Source organism: Anas acuta, chromosome 1 (assembly GCF_963932015.1).
Source record: "Anas acuta chromosome 1, bAnaAcu1.1, whole genome shotgun sequence".
Lineage (NCBI taxonomy): Eukaryota > Metazoa > Chordata > Aves > Anseriformes > Anatidae > Anas > Anas acuta.
In genome coordinates, this window is record NC_088979.1 from 124,280,424 (window position 1) to 124,308,299 (window position 27,876).

General features: G+C 46.0%; 1 gene segment (V, D, J or C); it reads right to left on the reverse strand.

The window, feature by feature from the left end:
- The window catches only part of LOC137865311 (T-cell receptor beta-1 chain C region-like), a 96,371-nt gene extending 69,884 nt beyond the window's left edge, over positions 1-26,487 (reverse strand). Inside the window, 2 exon segments of the C gene segment in view lie at positions 25,573-25,870; positions 26,330-26,487. Of these exon segments, the coding sequence occupies positions 25,573-25,870; positions 26,330-26,372 (341 nt within the window).
- Between the last annotated feature and the right edge of the window lie 1,389 nt (positions 26,488-27,876).

A 27,876-nucleotide genomic window follows, 5' to 3' on the forward strand; every position in this document is an offset into this window, starting at 1 on the left:
CATATTTCCCAGAAGGGTTCCATTGCGATCATTATTTCATGAGAGACCTAGGTGAGATTGATTTGGTCTTAGAGTCATAGTTAGGATTAGGGTTAGAATTAGGGTTGAGGTTAGTTTGTTAGCGTTAGGGTTATGGGTGGGGTTTGGAGAGAGAGAAAGCGCAGAGCAGGAGAAAGATGAGGGAAAACACAGAGCCCAGAGCTTCCCGACCATGGTTGACACAAGAGAAGTGCTGATGTGAACCAGAACTTTGGACAGATGGACATGCTGGACCCCTCCTCTACACCCACAGCACACATAGCTCCATTCTCGAGAGACCTTCACAGTATGTGACAGATGATTGTACAACAGAACTCGGAACTTCTGTCAGACAGAAGCAAAGATAGCGGGGGCACAAAAAAATTGCGCTTAGTCACATCTTAGTTTCTTCAGTTTTCCAGTCAGCAAAGCATATTCCCTATAGTTTAACCTTCCTGGGAGCACATCCTAATTCACTTCTGAATTAAAGAAAGGGAGGTATCTCTGCCAGCCTTCTTTTCCTGAAAGCAAAAACTGTGACTAGACATCACCTCATGATCAGTCTGATTTTTCTAGCCTGCCAAGTGTGCCCTAGCTAGCCTTGTCCTAAAGCTAGCCTTAGGCTAGTCTTAACTAATAATGCTCTCCATTACTTTCTGATTATGCCAAGAACTTAGGGTGTTGTAGCTGATTCTTTTCACACTAACACTTTGAAATGGAGGTCTTTGGTTGCAGTGACCTTCTTCGTTAGTACTGATGTTGCTTCTTCCAAGCAATGTTACTGAGGTTTTCACTTTTTCCTCCCTTTTTGTTGTTATCCCTAACATATTTGTCTGAAGCTCTAGAGAGATTCGTACCTGTCCCTTGGCCATCAAAGATTTGTAGAAAGGGCATGCTCTGTCTATGAGAGTGGTGTACATCTCAGCGGAATTGGTAGCGGATATTCCCCATCACTCTTTTTTAACCCTGCTTTTAAAGAAGGAAACAGAAGTGACTTGAAACGCTTTAGCTCTTCCCAGAGGGGAAGAAAATATGTTCTATGTGATGTGTGAAAGCTTTGTATGCTCTCCAGTGGCCCTAGGGCCCGTTGGCACTTAGCATATGAGAAGGAGGGATATGACCATGGCGCCTGTCCAGACCCTGCTAGTTCTTGCCACTGCAGGTTTTGTCAGGAGAAACTGTTCCTTACCTGTGCTTCAGCAAAGGCTGGGCCCTATGCCGGATGCCTTACAGTTTCAGCAGCTTGTCAAAAAATTGTAGACAATATAGACGATTTGTCTGAGTGCCTTCAAAAGCTTTTGTGTTTTTCCTTGCATTTCAGTTGTGCTTTCAAAGTCGGTAGAGCTGTTGGCCAATGAGTTTGAACAAATTTTACATGCTTTTGTATCCTTTCACGCATATTGACTCAGATTGTATTCCAATGCATATTTTTAGATTTTTAGCTTTTACTGGAGTGGGGAAAAGAGCCATGCTGGAGCAGGGAAAGAGAGTGAGGGTGGATTCGCAAAGACCAAGTGTAACCACATTCCCTCTTGCCCGTGCTGCTTGGGGGGAAGAGGTAGAAAAAAAGAGAACGAGGATGAGGGAAAGGTGCTTTTAGCTTGCTTTTAGTTCCCACTGCCCTAGCTAGTAATTCATTGGCAATAAATTACATTAATCCCACCTACACTGAGCCTGTTTTGTCCATGATGGTAACTGGTGAGGGATTTTTCTGTCCTTATCTCAAACCACACGGTTGTTTATTTTTCAGCATATTTTCTCCTCACGTTTTGTTTAGTAGGGGGAATGAAAGAGTGGCAGTGTGGTGCTTACCTACCTATTGATGTTATACTACCACACTCTTTTCTGGCACCTGTACGCCCCAAACTCATGACCCAGAGTCTCATGTTCTGTCTGGTAAGTGCAACCAAAGTCTGCAGAGAACCGAGATGTGAGGACACTTTTTACTTCTCTCACTGCTGACATTTCTACATATTGCTTTTCTTACACAGAAGGAGTGAGGGAATTACAGAACTGTGTGGACTAACTGGAGCCTGAGGGTCAACAGGGCAATGTGCCCTGTGGTTTCTCTATTTTTCTGAAGAAAAAAAAGCCTGCTGGGATCAAGTGCAATGTATTTGGGTGCACATACAAAGGCAAGAAAAGCACTCGGCAACCTGGGATGACAGGAAAATAAGTGATAAACCGTCAGGAGCACTTAACTAAAAGGCTCCAAGAATGAGACAGAACACAGGATCTTGGTCGGTCCAACTTCTCAAAACTTCCTGTGCTTCTAAGACACAAGACTTGGAAGAAGAATTAAGAATAGAAATGAGAAAGCACTTATGGTATTTTGTTGAAAAGCCAGTGTATCTCCTGTAGATAGAGAAGTGAAGTTTCTTCTAGAACCTTGTGGTTCTAGAAGCTTCTCTCTACGGGGATGCTACGGAAGACAGTGTCAAAGGCTTTACTAAAGTCAAGGTTAAAAGCGTCCTTGTCTCTCCCCTTATCCACCAGGCTAGACACAGAATCATAGAATCACTAAGGTTGGAAAAGACCTTCCAGATGATCTGGTCCAACTGTCCCCATACCACCAATATTATCCAGTAATCCAGTTTCCTAATAACCCGGTCCAACCTTTTCTTAAACATCCCAGGGACGGTGACTCAACCACCTCCCTGGGCAACGCGTTCCAATGACGAACTACTCTTTCTGAGAAGAAATTTCAAAACTGAACTTTCCCTGGCATTACTTGAGGCCATTCCCTCTAGTCCTATCACTAGTTTTCTGCAAGAAGACGCTGACCCCCAGCTCACCACAACCTCCTGTCAGGTAGCTGAAGAGAGCAATAACATCTGCCCTGAATCTCATCTGCTCCAGACTAAACAACCCCAGTTCCCTCAGCCACTCCTCAGAAGACCTGTGTTCCACATCTTTCACCAGCTTCATAGCCCTTCTCTGGACATGCTCCAGGGCCACAATGTCTGTCTTGTAGTGAGGGTCTCTAAACTGAACACAGTACTTGAGGTGCGGCCTCACCAGAGCAGAGTACAGGGGGAGGATCACCTCCCTGGTCATGCTTGCTACACTGTCCTGATGCAAGCCAGGATGATTTTGGCTTTCTTGGCAACATGGGAACACTACTGGCTCTTGTTCAGATGAGCACTGGCCAACACCCACTAACTTGCTTTTCGTGAACCCATGATGGCTGGGTCTGATCCCCCATTTGTCCCTCATATGCTGCGTGATTGCACTCAAGATGATTTGTTGTGCAGCCTTCCCTGCCACTTAAGTCAGGCTAACAGGCCTGTGTTTCCCCGGATCCTCCTTCTGATCCTTCTCAATAATGGGCATCACATTAGCAAGTTTCTTCATTGAAGAAAACAGTGAGGTTAGTCAAGCATGACTTTTCCTTCATAAATCCTTGTCAGCTACTCCACGTCACGTTCTTGGCCCTTATGAATTTGCCAATACATTCCAGAAAATATCCATCTCCTCCATCACCATTTGAGGGACGGACGGTAGGTTGACCGGCCTGTAGTTCCCCAGGTCCTTCTTCTCTTCTTGCTCTTCCAAGACCAGCGTAGTACTTTCTTTAAACCAGTTTTCAGGAACCTCTCCCACTCATCACAGCTGCACAAAGATCAAGAGTGACCTTGCAGTGACAGCCAGATCTCTCAGTACTTGGTGCAATCTATCAGGCCACATGAACTTACATACATCCAATTTGCCTCATTGCTCCTTGATCTGGTCCTCCTGCACTACGGATGAGTCTTCCTGGTTCCAGACTTCCAATCTCGTCTCAGGGGTTTTCCCATCTTGTCTCAGGTAAATGGTTTTTTGTTAAATATAGGGCTCTATGTTCTTGAAGCTATATAAGCTTCATGGCTTCCCTCAAGTACTCTGCACGTTCATCGGAATGGCTTTCCCTGGAATTATATCCCAGCCTCAGGAAGAAGCCTGAGAGGGAACATCCTTCAGTAGCATTAGCTTTCCTTAACAAGTTGCTGATGCCACATATAACTACATATTTGGAAGTGCCCTGCTATGAGGATCAACTGCCTGGCGGTCTTTTCAATTCTATAGCTGGTACCAACCCTCCATGCCCAACCCCACCTGGACAGATATTTGTATCTCCAGCCAAAGCCACGACTCTGTCTCCTTTTCCCCCGCTCCAAGGAAATAGGAATGCTAGGATTCAGCAGCATAATGTGCATTGCCTTCATCCTTAACCCAATCCTCATCAGACCCTGGTTATGTTGGAGAGTCAGTACATCCTGACACTTTCTTTTCTCTTCAGGATACACCCTTTAGAAAGAAGAGATCAGAGGTAGCTTCAATGTCTATGGATTCAAGCCAACAGAGCTCCCAGTTCAGGCAAGGGATGTGGAAACATGCCCAGCACATGCTGGGTTTGGACAACTCTGGCCAATGTGCTTTTGTAGTGGAAACGAAGAATGACGTGAACACAGACACCCCCTCCAGCTGCTCCAACTCAAGGACCATTCTGGTTTGGCCATTGGCATCCAGCCCAGTGCCTGGGGACCCAGAGTATCTGCTCAGGTTGGGAAACGTGGCTGCTGCTTTCCTTTTTGCACATGTTCAACCAGTAGCAAAGCTGAGCATGTATCCCAGAGACACACAGATACACACACACAGAGACTGGAAGTTGACACAACTAGTCACACACGCTGCCTTGGTGAAGGGCTACCTTCAACAACATTTACACACCATCATGTAAACATAGACACAAGTAACTGAGTTCCCTTCCTCCTCTCTGGCTGGTAAAGATAGAAGTTCACTAGTGAAGACACACATAAAATTCTCTCTGTATTCATAAACACACATACCACTGTGGATCCATAGAGTACCTGGCACAGTTCCTCTGTCCACCCAGCACTACTGCACAGATCCTGGGCACCCTTACCTGCTCCACAGTCACCCTCACATTGGTTAGTCCAGCTTGAAGTTCACTGCAAACACTCACAAAATCTCACACTTTTCCCTCTGGCATACCACTTTCTCAAGTCCACCTGGGAGTACCAGCACAGACCCACAGCTAGCCTAGATCTGAGACCTCTACTGTTTGTTGTCTAGTCCAGCTTAAAGTTTGCTAGCAAATATACAGGTACAGCAGGCTGGGGAAGATGCAGATACTTGGCCCCACCCAGAAAGAAAGGAGAAAAAAATAATAATATATTTGGAAAGAGAGCTGTCAAATGGACAGGGAGAGTAGGGACGTTTGATGAGAGAAGCCAGAAAAGTGGACTTAAATGAGAAGAAGGGAAGTCTATGGAGTGAGGATTGAGGAGAGCTGGAAAACAGGTGGGGAGAGAAAAGGAGGCAGATAAGGTTAGACTGATTGTCAGAAGTGAATATAACCGAAATGAGACCAGACAAAGACGGTGTCTAGGAGTGGAGAGGGAAGGACAAAAAGAAGGAAAGAGCCTGAGGAGGAAAGGAAGTCTAGGGAGCAGAGACAGTAACAAGTATAAAGGTATTCTAATGCCTGGTACAGTGCAGAGGAGGAAGATAGTCGTTCACTTTTGTGCAGGGGGAGGTTTGTGCTCAGGTGCCTCATCAACCTACCCACTGTGTTTCACTTTCAGCACAGTAATAAATGCCAGAGTCATTGAGAAAGGCACCCTCAATCGAGAGGGTCATTCCGTCTCCTTGTATGCCACTGCTCGTGAAGTGGCTTTGGAATGCCGCTTCAACACTTGCTTTGCTTCCTTTTATTGCAGTAACCACTAGGATCAGCCCAGAGCCATTTCCCAAAGGCATCTTGTACCAGTACATATATATATAGGAGGGATTCATTTTGGAGCAGGTCAGATTCATCTTTTCTCCTTGCCATATGACTGTGTCTGGTGACTGTTCCAGAGCCAACACTGGAAGGGAAAAGGAGAAGCATTAAGGAGGATGGGGAGAAATGGATTGATGGAGAGATGAGGAGAGCTACTCAAGCACAAAGCAGGGCAGGACACGAATTCAGACACGATGAAAAAGCATGCACTAGGCATGGTGTGTTGTTAGAAAGAAGGATGAGAAAGAACAGGACAGGCTAGGGAGAAGGGGAAGGAACAGCATACTTCTTTAGATCAGTATGTGAGTTTCCAATATCCAGGTGAAAGGCAAGAAATATTCTGGGGCAGCTTGTGTCCTTAGACAAAATACTTGGGTGCTGTGCACACAGGAAAGAAATAGACATTGCAGGAGACTCATGGATTCTTGCCCATCTTCTTCAACGTCTGTCCTTACCACAGGAAGCTTTGGGAAATAGGCATCCAGCCGAGTCAAGCAGCACGGGAATCTATGCAGGTGCTAAGGGGGTTGTTGAGTTCACTTACCCACCGGGGCCAGAAGGGCCACAAAGAAACAGCGTGAAACCATGTGAAAACACCTGTCCTTCCTGTTCCTTTCAGGGACCTGTCTTTGCAGCTGCTCAGAGGTATGTGACAAGAAAGTACTAAAGGAGGATGAGACACACTGGGGCTGGGCAGAGCAATGAGAGAGCATGAAAAGTGAGAAAGGATTGGCTGGCTGAGAACACTGCGGAATGACGCATGCAATTACAGGAAAGTATAAACCCTGCAGAAAACGGTGTGGAGCAGGGGAGGCTGGCAGTGGACAGATAGGAATATGCTAAGGGTTCATGTGGGGTCTGAGTGTGTGCCAGACAGTAGAAGAAAAAAACGACAAAAAAAAAAAAAAAAAGAAAAAAAAAAGTGGTTGTATAGTACAGTTTTCTCATGCTTTACCAGTGACAGCTCCCTATTGCTCTGCTCGCTTTTTCATGGGAAATGGAGAACATGCTATCCACAGCGCCCTCAGGTGTTTCTCTACAGAAGGACATGCACATGGCTCTCCCGAATGGGGAAACTCAGCTCGCTGAGACCGCCTGACATAACCTTTCCCTCCTTTTTGAAACTGGCAGCACCTTTGCCTTGGAGCTCTGACTGGTAACAGGGAAAGAGAAGGAAGTGGGAATGTGCTCCTGTCCCTGGTGATACTTGCCTCTCCTCATGCCAGGAAGGAAAATTCCGATGGTGTGTACCACAACTTCATGATCCTCAGATGAAGAAGGGTCAGTGAAAGGCATAAGGAGAACTGAAGTCAGGCTGACAGGCCTGTATGTTCCCTGGATCCTCCCTATGACCCTTCTCATAGATGGGCGTCACATTAGCAAGTTTCTTCATTGAAGAAAGCAGTGAGGTTAGTCAAGCATGACTTTTCCTTCATAAATCCTTGACAACTACTCCCTGTCACGTTCTTGGCCCTCATGAATTTGCAAATACGTTCCAGAAAATACACTCCATCACCTTTCGAGGGAATGAGGGAAGGTTGTCTGGCCTGTAGTTCCCCAGGTCCTTCTTCTTGCTCTTCTTAAAGATCAGTGTGGTACTTGCTCCTTCAGGTACTTGCACTGACCAATGCTCATCCTATCCCCGAAAAGCAGTCCCCACACCCCTGCCAGCCACCCCATATTAATCGTTCAGCATGACAGCATATGGTATGGAACACCCCTTTGGCCAGTTTGGGTCAGCTGTCCTTGTTCTGTCCCCTGCCATCCCCTGCTGCACCCCAGCCTGCTCACTGGCAGGACAGTGGGAGAAGACGAAAAGTCCTTGGCTTAGAGTAAGCGCTGCTCTGCAACAATTAAAACATCAGCCTTTTATCAATATTATTCTCATCCTAAATCCCAAACACAGAACCCAATCAGAACCCAATAGGCAGAATTTTCTTCTAGCTGAATCCAGGACATTACGCTAGTAGTTATGAAACAATGGACGACACAACTTCATTGGGAAGCTCTAGTAGGAAACGTCAGAAGGGATGCCATTGGAGAAAAAAATGCTACTAATTGCTAAGAGCATAACTCAAATATGTGAGCTTTGTATTGGAAATACAAAAAGCCTCCTTCTGTAGAGGTGAAAAAGGGAGTCACTCTGCGTGAGTAGTGGCAAGTTTTTCTGAATTACATAGGTGTAACCAATATAGTTACGTATATGTACTTCTACTGGGGGGGCACCTTCACCTTTTCTGTGTGGCTAAAAGATAACCTGTGAAGAACCAAACTAGGAAAGTAGTACAATGTCTGTTAAAAGAAATAATCCTGAGATTTGGAGTACTGGAAGAATGTTGTCAGACAGAGGACCTCGTTTTGTAGCAGCAATTACTAAAGAATTGGTGAGGATACTGAATATAAAAGGGGGCCTACATACCCCGAGGAAGCTACAGTTAAGTGGCAAGGTAGAGAGAATGAACCAAACATTGAAAGGACAGGTTAGGAAATTGCACCAGGAAACACAGTTAAAACGGACAGAGGTTTTACCTATAGCACTGACTAGAGTTCAGATAACCCCAAGAGCTTGGGAAAAAGGAAGTCCATTTGCAATATTGTATGCGAAGCTTTATGCTGTAAATTTGACTGGGAAACCTGATCAGGTGCATGTAACTGGGAATAAAGCTCCTACAAATTATGTTTGTCTTTAGCAAAAACTTTGGGTCTTGTCCACTGATAAATACTTATATTAAGGGCACCAGTTCTGGTGGATGCACTGGCTCACTCTTTTTCTACTGGAGATCAAGTTTGCCTGCAAACAAGGAGTTTGTTTTTATGTTTCTCCCACACCTGACTTCCCAAAATTTCACAGGGCCTGGCCACACAGATTGCACTTTTGTATCTTCTCTGCTCAGCCCTATGCTGTTCATGCCATCTTCGTGCCAGGGAGCGTCCCATCATTTTGCCTGCTCTGGGCTATCAAGGGCTTCTGCGTGAGGGTCATCGGCTTCTCACTAGACCTGTAGAAGAGCACCTCCACACTTCTGCTTTCCCATTGCCTACAGCAGGGCTTCTCCTTATAGTCTGCCTCCTTCAGTAAGCACTGTGGGACTATTAAAGAGTGCTTGTGCAGCTCTGTGAGAAAGGTATTAACTTCACAGGAACCATGTGGGTCTGGAAGGAAGGAGGAAACAGCATGGAAAGTGGGGAGGGGCCATTGGTCTTGGGAGAGAAGTGAAGGAATGGAGTTGGGGAAGACAGAAAGATCAGAAAAACTGCAAGGGAAGAGAAAGATACATCCTCCCTTAGGGCAGGCAAGAGTGTGGGTGCTGTCTTCTGGGTAATACGTCTATTGGACCACATCCTGTGAGCATACCTCTCCACACATTGTGTGTGTTTATAAAAACACTGTGTGAATAATAAATGGAACATATGGTGTGGGGGCATTGGGGAAGCTGAATGATGGCCTGCTTTGTTGTCCCTGTCATGCTGCTGCTTGCTTCTACAATGCAAGGTCCCTAGAACACTACTTAGCTGCAGTACCTGGAGGTACTTTAAGGAAGGAGGCCATCTCAGTCACCGCACAGCCTGTTGGAAGGCTAAGGGAGGATATCACAGATCTGCGTGTCTTGGGGAATCTTCTTTCCGTTATGAAAATAGAATACCTTAGAGTACTCACAGCTGGTCTCAGGTAAATGTTTTTTTTTTGTTAAATATAGGGCTGTATGTTCTTGAAGCTATATAAGCTTCATGGCTTCCCTCAAGTACTCTGCACGTTCAACGGAATGGCTTTCCCTGGAATTATATCCCAGCCTCAGGAAGAAGCCTGGGAGGGAACATCCTTCAGTAGCATTAGCTTTTCTTCCCTTCCTCCTCTCTGGCTGGTAGAGGAAGAAGTCCACTAGTAAAGACACACATAAAGTTCTCTCTGTATTCATAAACACACAAACTATTGTGGATCCTTAGAGTACCTGGCACAGCTCCTCTGTCCACCCAGCACTACTGCACAGATCCTGGGCACCCTTACCTGCTCCACAGTCACCCTCACATTGGTTAGTCCAGCTTGAAGTTCACCACAAACACTCACACACTCACGCTTTTCCCTCTGGCATACCACTTTCTCAAGTCCACCTGGGAGTACCAGCACAGACCCACAGCTAGCCTAGATCTGAGACCTCTACTGTTTGTTGTCTAATCCAGCTTAAAGTTTGCTAGCAAATATACAGGTACAGCAGGCTGGGGAGGATGCAGATACTTGGCCCTACCCACCGCCAGCAGCTGGTACTAGGCACACAGACTCTGACCCACAGCCTCACTCCAGGTGCCGGGGTGGAAATCCCCACTCACTGATATCAAGGCATGTGCAGGACAAGGAGGTGACCCGATACAGCTGGCATGGCTTCATCAAGGGCAAATTGTACTTGACCAACCTTGTCGCCTTCTTTGATAGAGCAACTGCATCAGTTGACAAGACCAACCAATGCCATCTACCTGGACTTCTGTAAGGCCTCTCTGTTTCCAGGAAGGAGCAAACTAGGGAAAGCACAGGTTTGAGCTGGAAGGCTGTGTATACAAACTTGCTCTCATTCCTAATCCCTTTAGGGAGAGTATGGAGTGAATTAGATCGGATGGAAGAAAAACAAACAAACCAACCAAGAAACAAACAAACAAAACAACATTTTGAACAGAGAGCTGTCAAATGGACAGGGAGAGTAGGGAGGTTTTATAAGAGAAGCCAGAAAAGTGGACATAAATGAGAAGAAGTGAAGTCTATGGAGTGAGGATTGAGGAAAGCTGCAAAAAGGGTGGGGAGAGGAAAGGAGAGAGAGGATTAGAACGATTGTCAGAGGTGCATGTAATGCAAATGACAGCAAAAGAAGAGGGAGGCAGGCAGTGGAGAGGGAAGGACAGAAAGAAGGAAAGAGCCTGAGGAGGAAAGGAACTCTAGGGAAAAGAGACAGTAATGAGTACAATGGTATTGTCCAGCCTTGTGCAGTGCAGAGGAGGAGGATAGTCGTTCACTTTTGTGCAGGGGGAGGTTTGTGCTCAGGTGCCTCATCAACCTACCCACTGTGTTTCACTTTCAGCACAGTAATAAATGCCAGAGTCATTGAGAAAGGCACCCTCAATCGAGAGGGTCATTCCGTCTCCTTGTATGCCACTGCTCGTGAAGTGGCTTTGGAATGCCGCTTCAACACTTGCTTTGCCACCTTTTACTGCAGTAACCACTAGGATCATCCCGGAGCCATTTCCCAAAGGCATCTTGTACCAGTACATATTATAATAGGAGGATTTCATTTTGGAGCAGGTCAGACTCGTTTTTTCTCCTTGCCATATGACTGTGTCTGGCGACTGTTCCAGAGCCAACACTGGAAGGGAAAAGGAGAAGCATTAAGGAGGATGGGGAGAAATGGATTGATGGAGAGATGAGGAGAGCTACTCAAGCACAAAGCAGGGCAGGACACGAATTCAGACACGATGAAAAAGCATGCACTAGGCATGGTGTGTTGTTAGAAAGAAGGATGAGAAAGAACAGGACAGGCTAGGGAGAAGGGGAAGGAACAGCATACTTCTTTAGATCAGTATGTGAGTTTCCAATATCCAGGTGAAAGGCAAGAAATATTCTTGGGCAGCTTGTGTCCTTAGACAAAATACTTGGGTGCTGTGCACACAAGAAAGAAATAGACATCGCAGGAGACTCATGGATTCTTGCCCATCTTCTTCAACGTCTGTCCTTACCACAGGAAGCTTTGGGAAATAGGCATCCAGCCGAGTCAAGCAGCACGGGAATCTATGCAGGTGCTAAGGGGGTTGTTGAGTTCACTTACCCACCGGGGCCAGAAGGGCCACAAAGAAACAGCGTGAAACCATGTGAAAACACCTGTCCTTCCTGTTCCTTTCAGGGACCTGTCTTTGTAGCTGCTCAGAGGTATGTGACAAGAAAGTACTAAAGGAGGACGAGACACACTGGGGCTGGGCAGAGCAATGAGAGAGCATGAAAAGTGAGAAAGGATTGGCTGGCTGAGAACGCTGCGGAATGACGCATGCAATTACAGGAAAGTATAAACCCTGCAGAAAAGGGAGTGGAGCAGGGAAGGCTAGCAGTTGACAGATAGGAATATGCTAAGGGTTCATGTGGGGTCTGAGTATGTGCCAGACAGTAGAAGAAAAAAATAAAAAATAAAAAGTGGTTGTATAGTACAGTTTGCTCATACTTTACCAGTGACAGCTCCCTATTGCTCTGCTCGCTTTTTCATGGGAAATGGAGAACATGCTATCCACAGCGCCCTCAGGTGTTTCTCTACAGAAGGACATGCACATGGCTCTCCCGAATGGGGAAACTCAGCTCGCTGAGACCTCCTGACATAACCTTTCCCTCCTCCTTGAAACTGGCAGGACCTTTGCCTTGGAGCTCTGACTGGTAACAGGGAAAGAGAAGGAAGTGGGAATGTGCTCCTGTCCCTGGTGATACTTGCCTCTCCTCATGCCAGGAAGGAAAATTCCAATGGTGTGTTCCACAACTTCAGACGAAGAAGGGTCAGTGAAAAGCATAAGGAGAACTGCATGGAGATGCTAAGTGAAAGAATCTGGATCAATAGATGGGAACTGTGGTCTTGCACTGTTCTCTTGTATGCCATCATTTCATGTTAAATCATCGTACTACAGCGTGAGCTGGAGCACCCCAAAGAGTCCCGTACCTCCTCATGCAAGAAGGATTTCTTAGCTTCTGTCCCTGGTGGTCTGGTCTGGTGAAATATATCTGAGTATTAGCTCCACTGGGGACTTCCAGTCCCTTGATCTTCAGAGACACTGAAGATAAAGAAGAGCAGGCAATTCAGAGCAGCCCTCTTGTTTTGCAGCTAGCAGCGGGGGTTGCAGTAGATGGGCCAGAGCAGATGCTTGGAAACTGCACGGTTCCTCAGAATCCCTTTTCCGGGACTTTCTGGTCACAAGGGCCATCCCCAGTGCACCTGGGATTTCTCCTGCTGTTGGTGGGGGCAACTCACAATTTAGTTCTCATTGTCTTCCCCATCTCTTCAAGCCATAGACTCCACTGTCCTCTAACAGAGAACCCAGGTGGGAAGACAGCCCACATAATCGGCACTGCAGCTTTGTACTTCTGACAAGTCTCTCTTGCCCACCATTACCTTCTTACCTTCATGTAACAGTCATGTGGATCTTTTTTAACAGACAGCCTAGGGAGATTAGACATGATGCATAAAGTCTGGCCAGAGGATTCGGGTGTGCGTGCTCTGCCCCTCTACTTCGCTTGTTTTTGTAAAAGGCCTTGGGAAACACAGTAACTTATAAACATGGGAAAACACTGCCAATTGCAAAAGAGGGACCTGCACAGCAGATGAAGGACTTTGGAGGGCAGTAAGTTTGGGGAATTAGAGCAGGACCTGCATAGATGTTTGGATTCCCAGAGTCAGATGAAGGAAGAACCTCTCAAAGTCCATCTTGGCAAAGGGTTGAGTGGTTTGTGTTTGAATTCAGCCTGGGGCTCCTTGTTCATCTTGTCTGCATCCCTATTTGCAAGGCGACCATCCTCATCAATCATCCAGAAGCTGCTGTTCTGAGTGGGGCTGTACAAAGGCTGCCAAAGAAAGCTCATATTTCCCAGAAGGGTTCCATTGCGATCATTATTTCATGAGAGACCTAGGTGAGATTGATTTGGTCTTAGAGTCATAGTTAGGATTAGGGTTAGAATTAGGGTTGAGGTTAGTTTGTTAGCGTTAGGGTTATGGGTGGGGTTTGGAGAGAGAGAAAGCGCAGAGCAGGAGAAAGATGAGGGAAAACACAGAGCCCAGAGCTTCCCGACCATGGTTGACACAAGAGAAGTGCTGATGTGAACCAGAACTTTGGACAGATGGACATGCTGGACCCCTCCTCTACACCCACAGCACACATAGCTCCATTCTCGAGAGACCTTCTCAGTATGTGACAGATGATTGTACAACAGAACTCGGAACTTCTGTCAGACAGAAGCAAAGATAGCGGGGGCACAAAAAAATTGCGCTTAGTCACATCTTAGTTTCTTCAGTTTTCCAGTCAGCGAAGCATATTCCCTATAGTTTAACCTTCCTGGGAGCACATCCTAATTCACTTCCGAATTAAAGAAAGGGAGGTATCTCTGCCAGCCTTCTTTTCCTGAAAGCAAAAACTGTGACTAGACATCACCTCATGATCAGTCTGATTTTTCTAGCCTGCCAAGTGTGCCCTAGCTAGCCTTGTCCTAAAGCTAGCCTTAGGCTAGTCTTAACTAATAATGCTCTCCATTACTTTCTGATTATGCCAAGAACTTAGGGTGTTGTAGCTGATTCTTTTCACACTAACACTTTGAAATGGAGGTCTTTGGTTGCAGTGACCTTCTTCGTTAGTACTGATGTTGCTTCTTCCAAGCAATGTTACTGAGGTTTTCACTTTTTCCTCCCTTTTTGTTGTTATCCCTAACATATTTGTCTGAAGCTCTAGAGAGATTCGTACCTGTCCCTTGGCCATCAAAGATTTGTAGAAAGGGCATGCTCTGTCTATGAGAGTGGTGTACATCTCAGCGGAATTGGTAGCGGATATTCCCCATCACTCTTTTTTAACCCTGCTTTTAAAGAAGGAAACGGAAGTGACTTGAAACGCTTTAGCTCTTCCCAGAGGGGAAGAAAATATGTTCTATGTGATGTGTGAAAGCTTTGTATGCTCTCCAGTGGCCCTAGGGCCCATTGGCACTTAGCATATGAGAAGGAGGGATATGACCATGGCGCCTGTCCAGACCCTGCCAGTTCTTGCCACTGCAGGTTTTGTCAGGAGAAACTGTTCCTTACCTGTGCTTCAGCAAAGGCTGGGCCCTATGCTGGACGCCTTACAGTTTCAGCAGCTTGTCAAAAAATTGTAGACAATATAGACGACTTGTCTGAGTGCCTTCAAAAGCTTTTGTGTTTTTCCTTGCATTTCAGTTGTGCTTTCAAAGTCGGTAGAGCTGTTGGCCAATGAGTTTGAACAAATTTTACATGCTTTTGTATCCTTTCACGCATATTGACTCAGATTATACTCCGATGCATATTTTTAGATTTTTAGCTTTTACTGGAGTGGGGAAAAGAGCCATGCTGGAGCAGGGAAAGAGAGTGAGGGTGGATTCACAAAGACCAAGTGTAACCACATTCCCTCTTGCCCGTGCTGCTTGGGGGGAAGAGGTAGAAAAAAAGAGAACGAGGATGAGGGAAAGGTGCTTTTAGCTTGCTTTTAGTTCCCACTGCCCTAGCTGGTAATTCATTGGCAATAAATTACATTAATCCCACCTACACTGAGCCTGTTTTGTCCATGATGGTAACTGGTGAGGGATTTTTCTGTCCTTATCTCAAACCACAAGGTTGTTTATTTTTCAGCATATTTTCTCCTCACGTTTTGTTTAGTAGGGGGAATGAAAGAGTGGCAGTGTGGTGCTTACCTACCTATTGATGTTATACTACCACACTCTTTTCTGGCACCTGTACGCCCCAAACTCATGACCCAGAGTCTCATGTTCTGTCTGGTAAGTGCAACCAAAGTCTGCAGAGAACCGAGATGTGAGGACACTTTTTACTTCTCTCACTGCTGACATTTCTACATATTGCTTTTCTTACACAGAAGGAGTGAGGGAATTACAGAACTGTGTGGACTAACTGGAGCCTGAGGGTCAGCAGGACAATGTGCCCTGTGGTTTCTCTATTTTTCTGAAGAAAAAAAAGCCTGCTGGGATCAAGTGCAATGTATTTGGGTGCACATACAAAGGCAAGAAAAGCACTCGGCAACCTGGGATGACAGGAAAATAAGTGATAAACCGTCAGGAGCACTTAACTAAAAGGCTCCAAGAATGAGACAGAACACAGGATCTTGGTCCGTCCAACTTCTCAAAACTTCCTGTGCTTCTAAGACACAAGACTTGGAAGAAGAATTAAGAATAGAAATGAGAAAGCACTTATGGTATTTTGTTGAAAAGCCAGTGTATCTCCTGTAGATAGAGAAGTGAAGTTTCTTCTAGAACCTTGTGGTTCTAGAAGCTTCTCTCTACGGGGATGCTACGGAAGACAGTGTCAAAGCTTTACTAAAGTCAAGGTTAAAAGCGTCCTTGTCTCTCCCCTTATCCACCAGGCTAGACACAGAATCATAGAATCACTAAGGTTGGAAAAGACCTTCCAGATGATCTGGTCCAACTGTCCCCATACCACCAATATTATCCAGTAATCCAGTTTCCTAATAACCCGGTCCAATCTTTTCTTAAACATCCCAGGGACGGTGACTCAACCACCTACCTCCCTGGGCAACGCGTTCCAATGACGAACTACTCTTTCTGAGAAGAAATTTCTTCTGAAAAACTGAGCTTTCCTGGCTTTACTTGAGGCCATTCCCTCTAGTCCTATCACTAGTTTTCTGCAAGAAGACGCTGACCCCCAGCTCACCACAACCTCCTGTCAGGTAGCTGAAGAGAGCAATAACATCTGCCCTGAATCTCATCTGCTCCAGACTAAACAACCCCAGTTCCCTCAGCCACTCCTCAGAAGACCTGTGTTCCACACCTTTCACCAGCTTCATAGCCCTTCTCTGGACATGCTCCAGGGCCACAATGTCTGTCTTGTAGTGAGGGTCTCTAAACTGAACACAGTACTTGAGGTGCGGCCTCACCAGAGCAGAGTACAGGGGGAGGATCACCTCCCTGGTCATGCTTATTACACTGTCCTGATGCAAGCCAGGATGATTTTGGCTTTCTTGGCAACATGGGAACACTACTGGCTCTTGTTCAGATGAGCACTGGCCAACACCCACTAACTTGCTTTTCGTGAACCCATGATGGCTGGGTCTGATCCCCCATTTGTCCCTCATATGCTGCGTGATTGCACTCAAGATGATTTGTTGCACAGCCTTCCCTGCCACTGAAGTCAGGCTAACGGTCCTGTGTTTCCCTTGATCCTCCTTATGACCCTTCTCATTGACAGGCGTCACATTAGCAAGTTTCTTCATTGAAGAAAACAGTGAGGTTAGTCAAGCATGACTTTTCCTTCATAAATCCTTGTCAGCTACTCCATGTCACGTTCTTGGCCCTCAGGAATTTGCAAATACATTCCAGAAAATATCCATCACCTTTCAAGGGACTGAGGGAAGGTTGACTGGCCTGTAGTTCCCCAGGTCCTCCTTCTCGTTCTTCTTAAAAAAGTGTGGTATCTGCTCTCCTCCAGTCTTCAGGAACCTCTCCCACTCATCACAGCTGCACAAAGATCAAGAGTGACCTTGCAGTGACAGCCAGATCTCTCAGTACTTGGTGCTATCTATCAGGCCACATGAACTTACGTACATCCAATTTGCCTCATGGCTCCTTGATCTGGTCCTCCTGCACTAAGGATGAGTCTTCCTGGTTCCAGATTTCCAATCTCGTCTCAGGGGTTTTCCCATCTTGTCTCAGGTAAATGGTTTTTTGTTAAATATAGGGCTCTATGTTCTTGAAGCCATATAAGCTTCATGGCTTCCCTCAAGTACTCTGCACGTTCAACGGAATGGCTTTCCCTGGAATTATATCCCAGGCTCAGGAAGAAGCCTGGGAGGTGTTATAAATGGCTCAGGATTCAAATTAGGATTAAATAAAAAAATAGGATTTATTAAAAGAATATAAAGGAATAGAGGTAAGCAAACAGCGCTGGGTGCACTGGGAGTCTCTGCTCCACCAGGACGCACCCCAGTTACATCAAGCAGCTGATTTTTTATGCTCCTAGACTAATACATATTCATTACTACTTCTAAAAAAAATAGATTATTATAATTAGCTTCCGGGGTCCAGTCCCTCCTACTGGAGCATGCGCATCAGTCTCCTCTGTGAGTCTCTAGGGGTCTTTCACGCTGAAGGCTCGTAGTCTTCCTCTCACCTTTGTACTCACTTGGCACAATTCCAAGTTTATAGAACACTTTCTGCAGGTCTTGTCTCCCAACCGTCCTTCAGCTTCTTTTTCCTTCCTCTTAATCTCTTGGCCCCCTGGCCAGATACCAAAGATCCACATAGTATCCCATAACAGTCACTAGTTGTTATCAGTTGTTCTGAAACTCCCAGATATCAAACACAAAGAGCTTTCTTATTTGACGCTTCATGAGTAATTAAAATATTCTTCACCAGCCATTCACAGACACATCTATAGCAGTGTTAAGTTAATCTCGAAGAAGACAGGAAAAAAGGCTGTAACTGTTAGAAATAGAAGTCCAGGAATAACAAAAGCAAACAGGTTCATAAATTTAAGGAGTGTTTTCTGAAGACGTGATAAATTTACTAGAATGAGGGGGAGACTGGGACACACTGCATCTGTGGTTCAAGAATTAAATTGCCAGTGCAGGACCCAGAGGCAGACAGGATTCAAACAGAATTGTTCTTTATGGACACGAATTGTTAAAACATTCCTCACAGAGGGAACATCCTTCAGTAGCATTAGCTTTTCTTAACAAGTTGCTGATGCCACATATAACTACATATTTGGAAGTGCCCTGCTATGAGGATCAACTGCCTGGCGGTCTTTTCAATTCTATAGCTGGTACCAACCCTCCATGCCCAACCCCGCCTGGACAGATATTTGTATCTCTGGCCAAAGTCAGGACTCTGTCTCCTTTCCCTCCGCTCCAAGGAAAGAGGAATGCTAGGATTCAGCAGCATAATGTGCATTGCCTTCATCCTTAACCCAATCCTCATCAGACCCTGGTTATGTTGGAGGGTCAGTACATCCTGACCCTTTCTTTTCTCTTCAGGATACACCCTTTAGAAAGAAGAGATCAGAGGTAACTTCAATGTCTATGGATTCAAGCCAACAGAGCTCCCAGTTCAGGCAAGGGATGTGGAAACATGCCCAGCATATGCTGGGTCTGGACAACTCTGGCCAATGTGCTTTTTAAGTGGAAACGAAGAATGACGTGAACACGGACACCTCCTCCAGCTGCTCCAACTCAAGGACCATTCTGGTTTGGCCATTGGCATCCAGCCCAGTGCCTGGGGACCCAGAGTATCTGCTCAGGTTGGGGAACATGGCTGCTGCTTTCCTTTCTTCATATCTTCAACCAGTAGCAAAGCTGAGCATGTATCCCAGAGACACACAGATACACACACACAGAGACTGGAAGTTGACACAACTAGTCACACACGCTGCCTTGGTGAAGGGCTACCTTCAACAACATTTACAAACCATCATGTAAACATAGAAACAGACAACCGAGTTCCCTTCCTCTTCTCTGGCTGGTAAAGATAGAAGTTCACTAGTGAAGACACACATAAAGTTCTCTCTATGTTCACAAACACACAAAACATTGTGGATCCTTAGAGTACCTGGCACAGCTCCTCTGTCCACCCAGCACTACTGCACAGATCCTGGGCACTCTTACCTGCTCCACAGCCACCCTCACATTGGTTAGTCCAGCTTGATGTTCACCGCAAAAACTCACACACTCACACTTTTCCCTCTGGCATACCACTTTCTCAAGTCCACCTGGGAGTACCAGCACAGACCCACAGCTAGCCTAGATCTGAGACCTCTACTATTTGTTGTCTAGTCCAGCTTAAAGTTTGCTAGCAAATATACAGGTACAGCAGGCTGGGGAAGATGCAGATACTTGTCCCTACCCACCGCCAGCAGCTGGTAATAGGCACACAGACTCTGACCCACAGCCTCACTCCAGGTGCCGGGGTGGAAACCCCCACTCACTGATATCAAGGCATGTGCAGGACAAGGAGGTGATCCGATACAGCCGGCATGGCTTCATCAAGGGCAAATTGTGCTTGACCAACCTAGTGGCCTTCTATGATAGAGAAACTGCATCAGCTGACAAGGCCAACCAATGCCATCTACCTGGACTTCTGTAAGGCCTTTCTGTTTCCAGGAAGGAGCAAACTGGGGAAAGCACAGGCTTGAGCTGAAAGGCTGTGTATCCAAACTTCCACTCGTTCCCAATCCCTTTAGGGAGAGTATGGAGTGAATTATATCGGATGGAAGAAAAACAAACAAACACATAAAAAAAAAAAAAAAAAAAAAAAAAAAACACTTTGAACAGAGAGCTGTCAAATGGATAGGGATAGTACGGAGGTTTGATGAGAGAAGCCAGAAAAGTGGACTTAAATGAGAAGAAGGGAAGTCTATGCAGTGAGTCTATGGAAAAACGGTGCGGAGACAAAGGGAGGCAGAGAGGATTAGAACGATTGTCAGAGGTTCATATAATGTAAATAAGAGCAAAAGAAGAGTTAGACATGGAGTGGAGATGGAAGGACAGAAAGAAGGAAAGAGCCTGGGGAGGAAAGGATATCTAGGGAGCAGAGACAGAAACAAGTATAAAGGTATTGTCCTGCCTTGTATAGTGCAGAGGAGGAAGATAGTCGTTCACTTTTGTGCAGGGGGAGGTTTGTGCTCAGGTGCCTCATCAACCTACCCACTGTGTTTCACTTTCAGCACAGTAATAAATGCCAGAGTCATTGAGAAAGGCACCCTCAATTGAGAGGATCATCCCATCTCCTTGTATGTCACTGCTCGTGAAGTGGCTTTGGAATGCGGCTTCGACACTTGCTTTGCCACCTTTTGATGCAGTAACCACTAGGATTAGCCCAGAGCCATTTCCCAAAGGCATCTTGTACCAGTACATAACTATACTGGAGGACTTCATTTTGGAGCAGGTCAGACTCATTTTTTCTCCTTGCCATATGACTGTGTCTGGTGACTGTTCCAGAGCCAATACTGGAAGGGAAAAGGAGAAGCATTAAGGAGGATGGGGAGAAATGGATTGATGGAGAGATGAGGAGAGCTACTCAAGCACAAAGCAGGGCAGGACATGACTTCAGACACAATGAAAAAGCATGAACTAGGCATGGTGTGTTGTTAGAAAGAAGGATGAGAAGGAACGGGACAGGCTAGGGAGAAGGGGAAGGAATGGCATACTTCTTTAGATCAGTATGTGAGTTTCCAATATCCAGGTGAAAGGCAAGAAATATTCTGGGGCAGCTTGTGTCCTTAGACAAAACACTTGGGTACTGTGCACACAAGAAAGAAATAGACATTGCAGGAGACTCATGGATTCTTGCCCATCTTCTTCAACGTCTGTCCTTACCACAGGAAGCTTTGGGAAATAGGCATCCAGCTGAGTCAAGCAGCACGGGAATCTATGCAGGCGCTAAGGGGGTTGTTGAGTTCACTTACCCACCGGGGCCAGAAGGGCCACAAAGAAACAGCGTGAAACCATGTGAAAACACCTGTCCTTCCTGTTCCTTTCAGAGACCTGTCTTTGTAGCTGCTCAGAGGTATGTGACAAGAAAGTACTAAAGGAGGATGAGACACACTGGAGCTGGGCAGAGCAATGAGAGAGCATGAAAAGTGAGAAAGGATTGGCTGGCTGAGAACGCTGCGGAATGACGCATGCAATTACAGGAAAGTATGAACCCTGCAGAAAAGGGAGTGGAGCAGGGGAGGCTGGCAGTAGACAGATAGGAATATGCAAACGGTTCATGTGGTGCCTGAGTGTGCTCCAGACAGTAGAAGAAAAAAATAAAAATAAAAAAAAAAAGAAAAAGAAAAAAAAAAGTGGTTGTATAGTACAGTTTGCTCATGCTTTACCAGTGACAGCTCCCTATTGCTCTGCTCGCTTTTTCATGGGAAATGGAGAACATGCTATCCACAGCGCCCTCAGGTGTTTCTCTACAGAAGGACATGCACATGGGTCTCCCGAATGGGGAAACTCAGCTCGCTGAGACCTCCTGACAGAACCTTTCCCTCCTCCTTGAAACTGGCAGGACCTTTGCCTTGGAGCTCTGACTGGTAACAGGGAAAGAGAAGGAAGTGGGAATGTGCTCCTGTCCCTGGTGATACTTGCCTCTCCTCATGCCAGGAAGGAAAATTCCGATGGTGTGTACCACAACTTCATGATCCTCAGATGAAGAAGGGTCAGTGAAAGGCATAAGGAGAACTGAAGTCAGGCTGACAGGCCTGTATGTTCCCTGGATCCTCCCTATGACCCTTCTCATAGATGGGCGTCACATTAGCAAGTTTCTTCATTGAAGAAAGCAGTGAGGTTAGTCAAGCATGACTTTTCCTTCATAAATCCTTGACAACTACTCCCTGTCACGTTCTTGGCCCTCATGAATTTGCAAATACATTCCAGAAAATACACTCCATCACCTTTCGAGGGACTGAGGGAAGGTTGTCTGGCCTGTAGTTCCCCAGGTCCTTCTTCTTGCTCTTCTTAAAGATCAGTGTGGTACTTGCTCCTTCAGGTACTTGCACTGACCAATGCTCATCCTATCCCCGAAAAGTAGTCCCCACACCCCTGCCAGCCACCCCATATTAATCGTTCAGCATGACAGCATATGGTATGGAACACCCCTTTGGCCAGTTTGGGTCAGCTGTCCTTGTTCTGTCCCCTGCCGTCCCCTGCTGCACCCCAGCCTGCTCACTGGCAGGACAGTGGGAGAAGACGAAAAGTCCTTGGCTTAGAGTAAGCGCTGCTCTGCAACAATTAAAACATCAGCCTTTTATCAATATTATTCTCATCCTAAATCCCAAACACAGAACCCAATCAGAACCCAATAGGCAGAATTTTCTTCTAGCTGAATCCAGGACATTACGCTAGTAGTTATGAAACAATGGACGACACAACTTCATTGGGAAGCTCTAGTAGGAAATGTCAGAAGGGATGCCATTGGAGAAAAAAATGCTACTAATTGCTAAGAGCATAACTTAAATATGTGAGCTTTGAATTGGAAATACAAAAAGCCTCCTTCTGTAGAGGTGAAAAAGGGAGTCACTCTGCGTGAGTAGTGGCAAGTTTTTCTGAATTACATAGGTGTAACCAATATAGTTACGTATATGTACTTCTACTGGGGGGGCACCTTCACCTTTTCTGTGTGGCTAAAAGATAACCTGTGAAGAACCAAACTAGGAAAGTAGTACAATGTCTGTTAAAAGAAATAATCCTGAGATTTGGAGTACTGGAAGAATGTTGTCAGACAGAGGACCTCGTTTTGTAGCAGCAATTACTAAAGAATTGGTGAGGATACTGAATATAAAAGGGGGCCTACATACCCCGAGGAAGCTACAGTTAGGTGGCAAGGTAGAGAGAATGAACCAAACATTGAAAGGACAGGTTAGGAAATTGCACCAGGAAACACAGTTAAAACGGACAGAGGTTTTACCTATAGCACTGACTAGAGTTCAGATAACCCCAAGAGCTTGGGAAAAAGGAAGTCCATTTGCAATATTGTATGCGAAGCTTTATGCTGTAAATTTGACTGGGAAACCTGATCAGGTGCATGTAACTGGGAATAAAGCTCCTACAAATTATGTTTGTCTTTAGCAAAAACTTTGGGTCTTGTCCACTGATAAATACTTATATTAAGGGCACCAGTTCTGGTGGATGCACTGGCTCACTCTTTTTCTACTGGAGATCAAGTTTGCCTGCAAACAAGGAGTTTATTTTTATGTTTCTCCCACACCTGACTTCCCAAAATTTCACAGGGCCTGGCCACACAGATTGCACTATTGTATCTTCTCTGCTCAGCCCTATGCTGTTCATGCCATCTTCTTGCCAGGGAGCGTCCCATCATTTTGCCTGCTCTGGGCTATCAAGGGCTTCTGCGTGAGGGTCATCGGCTTCTCACTACATCTGTAGAAGAGCACCTCCACACTTCTGCTTTCCCATTGCCTACAGCAGGGCTTCTCCTTATAGTCTGCCTCCTTCAGTAAGCACTGTGGGACTATTAAAGAGTGCTTGTGCAGCTCTGTGAGAAAGATATTAACTTCACAGGAACCGTGTGGGTCTGGAAGGAAGGAGGAAACAGCACGGAAAGTGGGGAGGGGCCGTTGGTCTTGGGAGAGAAGTGAAGGAATGGAGTTGGGGAAGACAGAAAGATCAGAAAAACTGCAAGGGAAGAAAAGATACATCCTCCCTTAGGGCAGGCAGGAGTGTGGGTGCTGTCTTCTGGGTAATACGTCTATTGGACCACATCCTGTGAGCATACCTCTCCACACATTGTGTGTGTTTATAAAAACACTGTGTGAATAATAAATGGAACATATGGTGTGGGTGCATTGGGGAAGCTGAATGATGGCCTGCTTTGTTGTCCCTGTCATGCTGCTGCTTGCTTCTACACTGCAAGGTCCTTAGAACACTACTTAGCTGCAGTACCTGGAGGTAGTTTAAGGAAGGAGGCCATCTCAGTCACCGCACAGCCTGTTGGAAGGCTAAGGGAAGATATCACAGATCTGTGTGTCTTGGGGAATCTTCTTTCCGTTATGAAAATGGAATACCTTAGAGTACTCCCAGCTGGTCTCAGGTAAATGTTTTTTTGTTAAATATAGTGCTGTATGTTCTTGAAGCTATATAAGCTTCATGGCTTCCCTCAAGTACTCTGCAAGTTCAAAGGAATGGCTTTCCCTGGAATTATATCCCAGCCTCAGGAAGAAGCCTGGGAGGGAAAATCCTTCAGTAGCATTAGCTTTTCTTCCCTTCCTCCTCTCTGGCTGGTAAAGGTAGAAGTCCACTAGTAAAGACACACATAAAGTTCTCTCTATGTTCACAAACACACAAAACATTGTGGATCCTTAGAGTACCTGGCACAGCTCCTCTGTCCACCCAGCACTACTGCACAGATCCTGGGCACTCGTACCTGCTCCACAGCCACCCTCACATTGGTTAGTCCAGCTTGAAGTTCACCACAAACACTCACACACTCACGCTTTTCCCTCTGGCATACCACTTTCTCAAGTCCACCTGGGAGTACCAGCACAGACCCACAGCTAGCCTAGATCTGAGACCTCTACTATTTGTTGTCTAGTCCAGCTTAAAGTTTGCTAGCAAATATACAGGTACAGCAGGCTGGGGAAGATGCAGATACTTGTCCCTACCCACCGCCAGCAGCTGGTAATAGGCACACAGACTCTGACCCACAGCCTCACTCCAGGTGCCGGGGTGGAAATCCCCACTCACTGATATCAAGGCATGTGCAGGACAAGGAGGTGATCCGATACAGCCGGCATGGCTTCATCAAGGGCAAATTGTGCTTGACCAATCTAGTGGCCTTCTATGATAGAGCAACTGCATCAGCTGACAAGACCAACCAATGCCATCTACCTGGACTTCTGTAAGGCCTCTCTGTTTCCAGGAAGGAGCAAACTGGGGAAAGCACAGGCTTGAGCTGGAAGGCTTTGTATCCAAACTACCACTCATTCCCAATTCCTTTAGGGAGAGTATGGAGCGAATTAAATTGGGCCGGGAAAAATAAAATAAAATAAAATAAAATAAAATAAAATAAAATAAAATAAAATAAAATAAAATAAAATAAAATAAAATAAAATAAAATAAAATAAAATAAAATAAAATAAAATAAAATAAAATAAAATAAAATAAAATAAAATAATACAAAATTAATAACTTTGAACAGAGAGCTGTCAAATGTACATGGAGAGTAGGGAGGTTTGATGAGAGAAGCCAGAAAAGTGGACTTAAATGAGAAGAAGAGAAGTCTATGGAGTGAGTCTACGGAAAAACAGTTCGGAGACAAAGGGAGGCAGAGAGGATTAGAACGATTGTCAGAGGTTCATATAATGTAAATGAGAGCAAAGGAAGAGTAAGGCAGTGAGTGGAGAGGGAAGGACAGAAAGAAGGAAAGAGCCCGAGGAGGAAAGGAACTCTAGGGAACAGAGACAATAATGAGTACAAAGGTATTGTCCAGCCTTGTTCAGTGCAGAGGAGGAGGATAGTCGTTCACTTTTGTGCAGGGGGAGGTTTGTGCTCAGGTGCCTCATCAACCTACCCACTGTGTTTCACTTTCAGCACAGTAATAAATGCCAGAGTCATTGAGAAAGGCACCCTCAGTCGAGAGGGTCATCCCGTCTCCTTGTATGCCACTGCTCGTGAAGTGGCTTTGGAATGCTGCTTCAACACTTGCTTTGCTACCTTTTATTGCAGTAACCACTAGAATCATCCCGGAGCCATTTCCCAAAGGCATCTTGTACCAGTACATAGTTGAATAGGAGGGATTCATTTTGGAGCAGGTCAGACTCATTTTTTCTCCTTGCCATATGACTGTGTCTGGCGACTGTTCCAGAGCCAACACTGGAAGGGAAAAGGAGAAGCATTAAGGAGGATGGGGAGAAATGGATTGATGGAGAGATGAGGAGAGCTACTCAAGCACAAAGCAGGGCAGGACATGACTTCAGACACGATGAAAAAGCATGAACTAGGCATGGTGTGTTGTTAGAAAGAAGGATGAGAAGGAACGGGACAGGCTAGGGAGAAGGGGAAGGAACAGCATACTTCTTTAGATCAGTATGTGAGTTTCCAATATCCAGGTGAAAGGCAAGAAATATTCTGGGGCAGCTTGTGTCCTTAGACAAAATACTTGGGTGCTGTGCACACAAGAAAGAAATAGACATTGCAGGAGACTCATGGATTCTTGCCCATCTTCTTCAACGTCTGTCCTTACCACAGGAAGCTTTGGGAAATAGGCATCCAGCTGAGTCAAGCAGCACGGGAATCTATGCAGGCGCTAAGGGGGTTGTTGAGTTCACTTACCCACCGGGGCCAGAAGGGCCACAAAGAAACAGCATGAAACCATGTGAAAACACCTGTCTTTCCTGTTCCTTTCAGAGACCTGTCTTTGTAGCTGCTCAGAGGTATGTGACAAGAAAGTACTAAAGGAGGATGAGACACACTGGGGCTGGGCAGAGCAATGAGAGAGCATGAAAAGTGAGAAAGGATTGGCTGGCTGAGAACGCTGCGGAATGACGCACGTAATTACAGGAAAGTATGAACCCTGCAGAAAACGGTGTGGAGCAGAGGAGGCTGGCAGTGGACAGATAGGAATATGCCGAGGTTTCATGTGGAAGAATCCCCTTCCCTTGCTGCTTTCCCCAGACCTGTTCCCTCCGCAGAGGGATTGCAGAAACAAGAGACACTCAGAGTCCTGTGCATTTGTGCACTCCAGACAGGCCAGTCACAGCACATTCAGAGCTGGTAGTCCTCAGTCTGCTGCAGTGATCCCTGTGATGCGGATGCAAGGCATAGGATGGGTCAGTGCTCCCTCCGGTTCTGGTCCCACAGAGCTGAGGAGAGGAATGGGAGAGAAAACCAAATGCCTCTGCAGAGCTCAGGAACTGTCAGTGCTCTGCCATGTGGAGCAAGAAAGAATAAAGAGTGCAGACAAAAGTGAAAGGCATGAGGGAGAGGAGGTGCTTGTGATCAGGCACGGGGCGGCTTCTCCTTCTACCTTCTTTGCTGACAGGCAGTAGCCCGGGTTCCTTCAGAGGTAGCTTCTCTATGGGACCAGGGACTTAGGTGGGGAGCCCTGGACGTCTCAGTTAGGTGTTGCCTCTTGGCAGCTCTGCTTCACAAGCACACTTTGGCAAATTCAAGAAGTGCTTGAGGACTGAGACCATCTCTGCAATTGTCCCCTCTGCCCTGTGAATCACCCCAGCAAAGCTGGTCTTCTTTTCTGGCAGAACTGAGCTTGCCCAACAGAGGGGCATGGAGGACACAGCTAGGATGCAGTCAGTGACATCACTTGTGTCTTAAAAGTGGTTGGATAGCACAATTTGCTCATGCTTTACCAGTGACAGCTCCCTATTGCTCCGCTCGCTTTTTCATGGGAAATGGAGAACATGCTATCCACAGCGCCCTCAGGTGTTTCTCTACAGAAGGACATGCACATGGGTCTCCCGAATGGGGAAACTCAGCTTGCTGAGACCTCCTGACAGAACCTTTCCCTCCTCCTTGAAACTGGCAGGACCTTTGCCTAGGAGCTCTGACTGGTAACAGGGAAAGAGAAGGAAGTGGGAATGTGCTCCTGTCCCTGGTGATACTTGCCTCTCCTCATGCCAGGAAGGAAAATTCCGATGGTGTGTACCACAACTTCATGATCCTCAGATGAAGAAGGGTCAGTGAAAGGCATAAGGAGAACTGCATGCAGGTGCTAAGTGAGAGAATCTGGATCAACAGGTGGGGACTGTGGTCTTGCACAGTTCACTTGCATGCCATCATTTCATGATAAATCATCATGTTACAGAATGAGCTGGAACACCCCAACCTGTCCTATCTTAGAAAATCCTGAGTTGGGATGTCCC